Source organism: Micropterus dolomieu, linkage group LG06 (genome assembly GCF_021292245.1).
Source record: "Micropterus dolomieu isolate WLL.071019.BEF.003 ecotype Adirondacks linkage group LG06, ASM2129224v1, whole genome shotgun sequence".
In the NCBI taxonomy this organism is placed as follows: Eukaryota; Metazoa; Chordata; class Actinopteri; order Centrarchiformes; family Centrarchidae; genus Micropterus; species Micropterus dolomieu.
In genome coordinates, this window is record NC_060155.1 from 20079738 (window position 1) to 20090874 (window position 11137).

Consider the following 11137-nt stretch of genomic DNA (forward strand, 5'->3'; position numbering starts at 1 on the left):
CAGGAACAAACTGTCACGCAATGATGCTTCATAGTCATCGGGGCTAATGTCATGGGAGCGTGCGCGAGTTACAGCGCATGCAGGAAACACATTCGGGGGGGTCTGATCTGAGGTCTGGATCCCATCACACTGAGGGCGATCCAGAACTTCTAATGTGGGAGTTACCTTACCTCCCGCAATATTGTTCCCCATCAGGAGCATGATACCGGGGATTGGCAGTTCAGTACAAACCGCTACTGGGAAGAAACCAGTAGCCAGGGAGGACTGAATATGGACGCGGTGCACTGGCCGTGGCACGTAACCCATCTCCACTCCCCTAAGGACAGAACTGTAGTGACAGGCAGAGTTATCAGAGAAAGGCAAAACTGAAGAAAGGATTACAGATTGCGAACATGCAGTATCTCTCAAAGCACATATTGGGCGTTTATCAGCTGACTCTCCAGTCAGTGACACAAAGGCATCAAACATGAATGGCTTAAAACAGTCATCAATTTTCTGGTCAGACAAGTAAGTGTTCACACCACGATCTGCTTTAATCAGTCCTACCCCTTTTGGTTGAACAGAGCGTGAGGACTGCTCTCTGCGTTTTAGTGTCAAGCAATTTGCAATGACATGGCCAACTTGGTGACAGTAATAGCACTCCCGTTCCTCTTTAAGCCCACGTGGTTTTGATGGTCTAGGAGGAGAAGGGGGATGCGAAACAGCAGAGACTGGAGGAAAAACAGACTTATGAGTTAACACATACTCATCTGCCAGTACAGCAGCAGCAGAAAGTGGGCTCACTTTCTGTTCATTCAAGTATACAACAATACACTCAGATAAACAGTTCTTGAAATCCTCTAGCAGGATCAGTTCTCTCAAGGCATTGACGTCATTTACCTTACATGTTGTGCACCATTTATCAAATAGAGTTCCCTTCTCACGGGCAAACTCAACATAGGTCTGAGTAGAGGTTTTCTTGTGACCTCGAAACTTCTGTCGGTACGCTTCGGGCACAAGTTCATAGGCATGTAAGATAGCTGTCTTAACGATTTCGTAATCTAAGCTATCTTTAACGGGGAGTGCGGCCATGGCATCCTGCGCTTTACCATGCATTTTACACTGAAGCAGAAGTGTCCATACTTCACGTGGCCATTGTAAGGCAGCCGCAATCCTTTCAAATACATTGAAATAGGAGTCAACTTCATTATCCCGAAATACAGGTACCATAGCCAAATGCTTACTGATATCAAACGCTACATTGGGGGAGCTGGGGGAAGTGGTGGAAGGTGGTGACATACCTGAGCCTCTAGGAGCACTCCGTTCTATATCAGAAGTCTCAAGCTCGCGCTGTCTCAGTCTCACTGCCCTCTCAGTCTCAGCTTGCAGTTCAATCTTCCTCATTTCCAACTGGAGCTGGAGCTGGGCTTGCGCCTCCCGCTCATGAGCTTCCAACTGCAGCCGAGCCAGGCGGACCTTTAACCTGGCCTCAGTATGGCCAGTACTGCTCGGTGGGGAAGGGTCGTACTTAGGCAGAGTAAACGGGGTCTTTGCTCGCTCCCCTGCCTTGTAGACTTTCCCAGAGCCTGAGGGCGTCTCATTACTCGGGCCAACCCCTGCTTCTGCTGAGGAACTGGGGAGAGACACAGACTCCAACTGCTCTGTTACACTAATCACACCTTGTTCCTCCAATCCACCAGTCACCCGTTCCCTAATTTCTTTTTTAAGCATGGACCTGATAAGGGGGATGTTGAAGTGAGTCGCTATCTCCACCAAATCATCCTTTCTACATCTGTGTATTTGTTCAAGAGTAGGATGTGTTACAAATTTTTCTAAACTAAATTTTTCTGCCATCGTGCTCAGTAACCAGCAGGACTCCCCGAGGCAGACAGCCACTTACCTACTAGTCAAAAAGGGGAGCTCAACAAACTCTCAATCAATTAAACTTTGACAGTCCAGATTCCAGTATCCAGCGACAATTACCAAATACACAATTTTTATTTATATCCCGGACGAGCCCCCACTTTTGTTACAACCCAGCTCGTTAGGGTAGGGCAGTAACAAGGTATTTGGGTTAAATTAAGGTGGTAAGGACAACTGAATTCAGGTTGAGTCAAAGTTTAATTAAATGAGTGGTCTTCAAAAAAAACACAACAAAAGGAGGCTATGTAGGTACTGACAATAAAACACTTAACAAAAGGAGGTCAGTACCTACATGCTGTACAGGAATGTAGTGTAACCAAACAAACAATTTTCCCCCTTAAAGGGTGCCTCTTACATTCTGTAGCTCACAAAGGTTTTTACTGACAAGAGTCACTTAAGCCGGCAACCAACAAACAGATCAGATTTAAACACTCAAGTCATTCACAGGGGTACACAACCAACAACAAGGCAAACTGATCACTGGCTCACAGTCGCCTGGAACTGCAGGAACACAAACTATTTGTAGGCCAGCTGGTGTTGATTGGTGAGTTCTGGTTGGCAGGTTCAGTAGGATCCTCGGCCACACCAATCAGACGCCAGCAAACAGCAACCAGGAAGTGGGTGGTTCCAGGTCCAGGGGAACCAATCCTCGACAGGTGCTTGCCGTGGGGATTTGCATACAGCTCAGAGAACTCCAAAACACAACTACTCTAAGGCAGCCAGCGGCGGCCGTAACATCAGCGATGTCCTCCTCAGAGGAGTCCCCTCCCGAGTCCATGTCCTTCAGCCGGTCGGCCTGGTATGCCTGCAAAACCGCCATCGTGTGCAGGCTCACACCAGCCCGGCCCGCCGCCATGTACGCCTTGCCCACCAGAGCAGATGTCACATGACATGGCTTGGTAGGCAGCACCAGCTCTTTAAGGGACGCCGCAAGACCGGCGAGAGATAGCTGGCCAAAGCATCCTCAACCCGGGGCGTCATCCCATAACCGAAACCCTTAAACCCCGCGACGTCGCTGTAAACCTGGGAGTACTCAGACGTGCTGAGAAGGGCTTGCCAATCAAGCTGGAGCTTGCCCACTGCCCGTGTCACCACCTCCAAGAGCTCGTCATAGCTTGGCGCTGACTGATGATGTTGCTCCGGCTACCGGAAGTCTTCCTCCTCCATAATGCTGAGCACATCCAGCTCCTCAGAGCCGGACAGCTGCAGCCTCTCCGGGCTCACACCTCGAGCGGGAGAAGCCGAAAAGCGGGCTCCCGAACGGGGGAAGGGGGGAGTCGGAGCCAGCAGACAAGGAACGAGAAAAAGCCTCGGCAGTCCTGATGCTTTCAGAGATGTCGCACTGGGAGCCCCATCACCAAAGCCGCCGCGCCGCCTCAGCGACCGCCGGGCCCGAGCCACGGGGAGAACGTATCCGTACCGTTCTAGCAATGCCGATAGGATTGGAGTAGTTTCATTCATTCCTTTCAGCCCTGCCACACCCAGAGGCGCTCCCATAGTGTCGTCACCGACATAAAAATATAGAAAATCACACAGTAATGAATGACAGCTGGAAAACATTGTTAATTGATAAAATAACATGTGTAAGCAGCTTAACAGAAGAGGATATGAAGTTCACTATAAGGAGAGGAGGGGGCAAACCAGCCCAGAAGAGATATATAAGGCTGTCTGCTGACCACAGGGTTGACACCATCCTCTGACCTGCAGGGATGTTGACTCTTGACCGTCTCCAGAGAAGTTTTTGACTACAAACTTATTGACTATAGTAGAAAGTTAATGGAGTATTTTTTGACGAAGTTTAAAAAGCTGGTGAAGGTGGGGACAAGGCTTAAGTGGCTCAGCCTGATCGTACATCTGATCCAACAACATTTATCTGTGGAGCTGCCCAGAGCACACTGACCTATATTTCCTTATCTCCCGCATATATTTATTTATTGACTGACTAGAACTTTTCAAATAGATGCTGCATGTTCCTTTGTTGGTTTAGTTTGCATCTGACACCTATTGAGCTTGTTGCCCTGTTTATTTATGCGTCTGTATATTGAGAGTAATGTAAAACCAGAGTCAGATTCCTTGGATGTCTACACATACCTGGCAAATAAAAGTGATTCTGAATCTGATTCTTTCTGATTATTGTGTTTTTCATTTAATTATTAAACCCTTCCACTCCTGCATTAGAGCTGCAGCTACACTGTTAGACTAAAAGACAGAAATCACCTGTTTGACAGTGTCTCAGCTACATACAGTGAACTGTTAGGAAAGTTTGTTGCACGTAAATGCAGTAGACAAGCATCCATGGCACTGATTAAATATAAATACAATGTGATGAACACAATTTGAAGACCAGATGGTTGTTCAGAGACAGAATGTGGGTTTATTTGTGGTAAAGTAGCACATGTGAGTGATTATCAGGTTTGTGTGTGTGAGGTGTGCTAGTGCTGCCTCCTTCTGGAGGGTCTTTGAAAAGATCTTTCATTCAGTTTCATCATCTGCCACCATGAAATAAATATGTAAATTAAATTAGGTGAAAAAATAAAGTCTACATAATCTAGACAACCACAGAATAAAAATCATATTACGATAGTTAATATTGTTAACAAGTAGCATCTCAAGCATCAGTAACAGTGAGTTTTTGAGATTTGAAGGATTACACAGATTAATACCCTCTGTCTAATACCCTAATACCTGTTGTATGAGAGTCAAAGGGCCCAGACAGCAAACACTGTGCACAAAGAGATAGTTTCTGTCATGTTTAATGCTCTGTAGTACTAGTAACAGTACTGATATGCTGTGTTTGCAGCCATGCCTTTACTCAGTGAGCTGCCTGCAGCCACCAAGGGGCAGCATAATATCCCATAACATCCAGGGCTTCCCTTCACTACTCTGTGTCATTTCTTTGTGTGATATAAATTGGCCTCACTGAATCCATTAAGTCTAGAAGTGAAACAAGTAATCAATGAGGCTACTTACTTATTTAGGGTATTTTAGGTTACTTATTTAACCTTCTCAGTTCTAAGGATTTTATGATTTTTTAAATGTTTTATATCATTTCAAACTGAATATCTTTAACCTTTGGACTGTTGCTGATATTATACAAACCGAATCAAGAAAATGATGGGCAGAATAATTGATAATAAAATGATAAATAAAAATAACCAGTACTCCAGATGTAGCGTCTCGACTAGGGAAATAAAATCAAACACTGCGCTCTGTTGTTATTATGTTAATATATAATATATAGATTATGATACAATTATGTAGAAAGTTCACTTGTACAAGGTTTCAGTTACAATAAATTGAGAGGTTGAGCTACAACAAAACTAGCCAACCTTAAGAGAAATACATCTCGCGCCAGTCCTTTGGATCTCGCGCGCGGTTTCGGTGGGCTTTAGCACGCTCCACAGCACGGCCAATCAGAGGCCAGTTTCCCGCAGAAGCGTCCCGTTGCCATGCAGTTGTCCTGAAACCTGTCCTGGTCCTGGTCCTGGTCCTGTCCCTTTTTATATGCACACCCATGGTCCTATCCGGCTGCGAGGGTGAGTTCTGCAACAAGTCATTCATTCATCACTTCATTTAATGTTCAATGTAAACAGAGATTATTTCACTTTGAGAGACATATTTCAAAAAGTAGTTTATTTTCTGGATTGAGCTAACATTGCCAGAATTCATTTATGTATTCAAATGAATTGTGTCTTTGTGCAAGGTTTGGGAATATCAGATGTTCATTAGTAGAATCAAAGTTAGCTCTATGCATATTATAGCCAGGCTACTCGGTAGAAACTAATTTTAGTCCAAACGTTAGAGTCCTGCAGGCAGCTTCAGTTACCCGTTGGAGACAGACACGCCTGTTTGCTGTGTGTCTCCAATCCCACTTGAGAGCACACCCGAAACGTTAGCATACGACCAATGAACAGAGCTATGCAAATGACTTGCAGTGTCTCTGACAGTTTTAATGTGAAGTTGCCAGATGCATCACTCAGTTACAGCGCATAGTGGACTAAAGATCAAGTGTGTGTGTGTGTGTGTGTGTGTGTGTGTGTAGTCGAGAAGTTACCAGGATAACTCGCCACTACAATAGGCTACTCTTTGCACTAAAGTGGACTTGGATTTTATGTACAACATGACATTTGAGGAACTAAGTGGGGATTATTCTCAAGAAAGGTAAATAATGTGAATTACGACTAAAGTTGACGCATGTTTAACATTACCGACGTGCCGGTTTATGTGCAGCAACATTAACTTACATGCATTAAATAGATGGATGCACGATAAAGATAATTTCATAGCTATTTCTGTTTTAACTACTTACTTACTAACTGGTGGCAGATGTTAAAATGCAGTAATTGATCAGCTAAGTTAACTGTTCTTCTGTTGGGACTATGTCGCGAGACAAGCTCCACTTTCCGATAAATTAAGTGAGCTAACACTACGACGCTAACGTTACACTCTTGTTAAAGGTGAACAAAAACGATTGAGAAATACTTGATATGGCAGTCTTAAATATGCCGTTTCACTTTCCCGCAGTTGTCAAAACGATTTCAACCGCAAAATTCACAACTGTAATCTGTGTTTTAACGTGATGAGGGACCAACTTGTGCACATCTGCTTGAAGCGACGCCGGGTGGTTAGCTAGCAGTCCAGCTAACAGTAACGTAGCCAGAAAAGAGACGGTGGAAAGTTTTTCTGTGGCAACATTGAAACGGCATTAACATCAACTTATTTGTTTCTGTGTTGCAGAATGGATTCAGTAGCGAAAGCTTTGGAAGAAGTCCTCACCTCTGCGTTACCGCAGGGCTGCATTACAGTCGGAGTCTACGAGGCTGCCAAATCACTTAATGTGTAAGTACAAGGTTATATAACACAGATGTACTGACCTATTGACAGTTGCTCTCACACGTCTTACTAGGCTGCTTAACCCATGTCTAGCAAGACCATGCTTTGTTGAAATATAAATAGACTAAGAGCATGTATTTTCACTTCCTCCCCCTCTTCAGAGACCCTGATAATGTGGTTTTGTGTATCCTGGCCACGGATGATGAAGATGTGAAAGATGTGGCCCTGCAGATCCACTTTACCCTCATTCAGGCTTTCTGCTGCGAGAATGACATCAGCATCCTGAGAGTCAACAACACCCAGCGCCTGGCAGAAATACTGGGTGGAGGGGCAAGTGGAAAACAGAGTGGGGGTGAACCTATGGACCTACACTGTGTCCTGGTCACAGTAAGCATCTTTTCATTATTAATATACATGTTTTATGTCTACACAAATCTTGTAATGTTGTGATTTTATAGCAGATGTTGAGTGTGCATGTGAGTGAAACTCTTAGAGCAGGAACTTGCCAGTACTTGTTCTTGTGCATTTGATAAACATGTATTTGACTCCTCCCTCTGTGACTTCTTGGGAATACCTTGTTTGCTGCACAGATACAGGGAATTTCTGTATCTTAGTGCAATGTAAACCGTGTATGTACATTCAGATAATTTATTCTCTTTTTATTTATACTTTCAGAGCCCACATTCTTCATCGTGGAAGGACCCTGCTTTGAGCAAAGTTAACCGATTCTGCAGAGAGAGCCGCTGTATGGACCAGTGGGTACCCATCATCAACCTGCCTGAGCGATGAACTTTAGCTGCAAAAACTTTGACTCTTATCTGCACAGGAAAAGTGGTGTGAACCCTGATGGACACATTACCACCAGATCAAATTCCAGAGCTCTGCTGACGGGGGGTGGGAGAAAAATTTGAAGGAGAAAAAAAAAGAGGCCCCACTGTCTACATGGGGTGTATTAAAAAGAGAAAAAAAGAGGAATGGATTTCCACTTTGGATAGGACTGTTTGGAGTTGCATCTGTCAGCCTTGGCAACCAAGATGAGATGGCGAGTATCGTCACTTGTCACTTGTATCGTCATGAGGTGGAAATTCCAACAAAAAAGAAGCATGTGTGTGCTTTTTAATGTGAAGCCGGAGACTGTACAGAAGGATTATATCATGTATGTTTGGTAAAGCTTCTGTGACGAGTCAGAAAAGTGGGGAGAAACCAGAAAATGGAGCTGTTGAGTGGACCAAGGCCTCGGCCTCTCTCTGCAGAAACAAAGCACTTGTTGAAACACTGGACCTTTTTGCAATTTCACTTATTTGATTTAAATTGTTAATGTTGATGTTGCTATTGTCATAATTTAAAAAGGGAAGGGCTACACATCCAGTGAAGACATTCTGTGTATTTAGTGTTTCCTATGCCAGCTGGGTTTTTTTGCCACAAATGTAAAATTATTCATTTGTTACAATTTAAGTTATTTCTAATGATATTTAAGTGTATTTATGTTTCCCTTTTTTTACCATAACTATTTGCAAATTCTGAATACGTATGTATTGCTGTCAATAAAAAAATAATTTTTTTTTGGAGCCAGAGCTGCATGTGGTTTCTCTTTTTCATTTCTGGAAATTTTAGCAAAGCCGAGCTGGATTCTGATCTGTAGTGGTTGTAAAGAGGAGTCACGTGCGGATCACAGGGGTCATGTTGGCCTCTGTGGCCTCAGTGCCATCTCTGAGCTGAAGAGAACAATAATCCTCAGCGCTCTCTCTGCGCAAGCTTCTGCCTCGGTCAGCAGGACCACGTTCATTCATCCAAACAGGCTCCCTTTTCACCGATTCTCAGTGATTTGTTGGACAGTTTAGATTGCATTTTCACCAGGTGACTTCTTGCGTACATGTGACAGCCTAGAGCATGTGGCAACTGCACACAAGCTGCACAGTTAAAGAGGACACAATACCAATATTTTACCAACTGCATTACCTAAAGTTTGTAAGGCGACCTTGAGTGTCATGAAAGGCACCATCAAATAAAATGTTTTATTATTATCATTATTATTATTATTATTATTATTATATTATTATTATAAAGTGCTAATAATAGAAGAGTTGTATGTGTGTCACTGAGATAGTGAGGTTACATCAGGTGTTTTCATGCTTCTTGTGTTGTTGGCCGTGTCTGACCTCGGGATTACTGAAGAGCACATGACTGAAACTTCTTGGAAAATTTTGTGAAGGAGACACTGGCATGCAATCTGTTGTGCAAGCTGGTCTGAACTCCTCCCTCTTCCAATTGTGTCACACGCAGGCAGACACAGGTGATCTCTCTAGAGTTGAATGTCGGTGATGTCACTGGGTTGATGTAAGGCAGGCAATCCCCTCTGGAAGTGCAGAGTCATGCTCAGGAGAAGAGAGAAGGCAGAGGCCAGTTCATCTTATCACGTGGGAGAGATCATGTGACAATATTTAATATTGCAAAATTCAATGTGTTATAAAAGCTGGCAGACACCAACTTGGGGTTTCTTTACATGACTTGCAGGTAAGATGAACCGGATGAGCAAGAATATAAAATGGATGGATGGATGGTCAGTTACATTCCTGTGGTTTCAGCACTGTATGAAAGATTGCTTGGCAAGTGACTGGGTTTGTGACGCTGACTTGATGTAATGTAATGTGATCCGAGGGAAAAGGTTATTTTAAGATGGGAGCAGTGGATGGCTGATGTCAGTGTTATCACGCCATTTCCAGGGAAGCTGGACCAAATAAGGTTGAGGTTTGCATACCGTCATTAGTGCCTGCTGGCTGCGCTGCATTGTGTGTCAAAGTTCAAGTGAAGCATTATCTACGCACAATAGAGCAGTCCTTGATGTTCTTATGGTGTAGTTTGAATTTATCAATAACCAATCCTTATAAAGTCTAATTAATGTTAATAAACATCTTATTAATGTTTATGACAGGTATATAAACCATCAACAAGTTTCTAATAAGAGCCTGTAAGTGTCTTATAATCAATAATAAATTAGTTAATTGTACTTTAGTTAACACTTATTTTTGTTTATAAGTATCTTATAAGGTCTTATAAGTGTTTTATTATTTTTTAATTATTTAATTATTCTATTTATGTTAATTAATTAATTAATTAATGCTTATTACAAGCACCTTAAAATAAAGTTTTACCGAATTGTTATATATAGTGCAACCTGGGGAACTTACTGTGCCAAAGAGTAAGAACATACAGAAATCAATGCACCAAACTTGATGTGAAGGAAAAGGAAAATTCCCAGTTAAGATAACGGTATTGCAGAATAAAGGGAAAATCCACTATAAAATAAAAGTTATACTGTGCATAACAGTTTTGATATTCAACAAAAAGAGTATTGACCTGAAAGCAGCCTTTAGACGTCAATCAAAAAATGTCCCAACAGCCAACTAAACTCTAAATATTCACATTTATTACTAAATTCTCTAAACAAAACTGAGCAGGATCTTACTCACCTTTGCAAAAAGCTAATTTATGATGGGCAATGGTGGAGGAAGTATCCAGATCTTTTACTTCACCAACAGTAGTAATACTACAATGTAAAAATACTCTGTAAATGTGCAAGTAAAAGTATTAGCTAAATGTAAGTAAAGTATAAAAATGAAAGTACTTATTTTTAAATAGGAACCCTTTAAGAGTATTAAACCAAGGGGCATCGAAAATTTAACGTTATATTTTATGCTAACGCAAACTTTTAATAAAATGTTTAATTGTAATTAGCACATGGTGACCTCACTTGAATCGCAGCACGGCATTGCACAACTCTAACTTGAATATGTCTAATCAGCACAATCAAAAATATAGCCACATCAGGGCCTTCACATACACTTTGTGCATTGTGTTTTATAAGTTGATCATACCTTTTAAATGTAAAATCAAAGTAACTAGTAGTGCAAAATAAGTGTTGTGAAGTGAAAAGTGCAACATTTGCCTGAAATGTGAAGTAGAAGAAAAGTAGTATAAATGGGAAACACTCAAATACAGTACAAGTACCTCAAAATTGTACAATACTTAAGTAAATGTACTTTGTTGATAATATAAATTAGTTTTGACGCTGGCAATCTATGGGATAGTTGGGTGCAAAGGCAGTTACAGAGTTAAAATGTATTTCTATATCCTGCTGAGCCAACCAGAGGAACAGAGGTGCCACTGCAGCCCACACCCTCCGCTACTCCCTCCCTCCCCTTCCTCTCCCCCACATCAGCACATTCCAACACACTGACACTGTAACGGCCAGGGCAGATTTTCACAGAGAGGCACATGGTCAGTGAGCCGGCCATCCTGCCTCCCTGCCAGCCACTGGCCATATGCCCCCCTGTGATTCTCACATTGCTGCACAATGACAAACTGGGATTACCACAGAGGCGGTGCTCTGGTGGGGGACATG

The 11137-nt window shown here is 42.6% G+C and overlaps 1 protein-coding gene across 3 annotated transcripts; it reads left to right on the forward strand.

Moving 5' to 3' along the window:
* The first annotated feature begins 5292 nt into the window (after window positions 1-5292).
* Window positions 5293-8309, forward strand: gadd45aa (growth arrest and DNA-damage-inducible, alpha, a). Of its 3 annotated transcripts, none has more exons than XM_046051671.1 (4): window positions 5293-5438; window positions 6640-6741; window positions 6897-7122; window positions 7411-8309. In XM_046051671.1, the coding sequence occupies exons 1-4, from the start codon at window positions 5407-5409 to the stop codon at window positions 7522-7524; spliced, it is 474 nt and encodes a 157-aa protein (XP_045907627.1). In that variant the 5' UTR covers window positions 5293-5406; the 3' UTR covers window positions 7525-8309. The 3 variants fall into 3 exon arrangements, with proteins under 3 accessions (XP_045907627.1, XP_045907626.1, XP_045907628.1); XM_046051670.1 differs by lacking the exon at window positions 5293-5438 and adding an exon at window positions 5883-6063; XM_046051672.1 differs by lacking the exon at window positions 5293-5438 and adding an exon at window positions 6307-6359.
* The last annotated feature ends 2828 nt before the right edge of the window (window positions 8310-11137 follow it).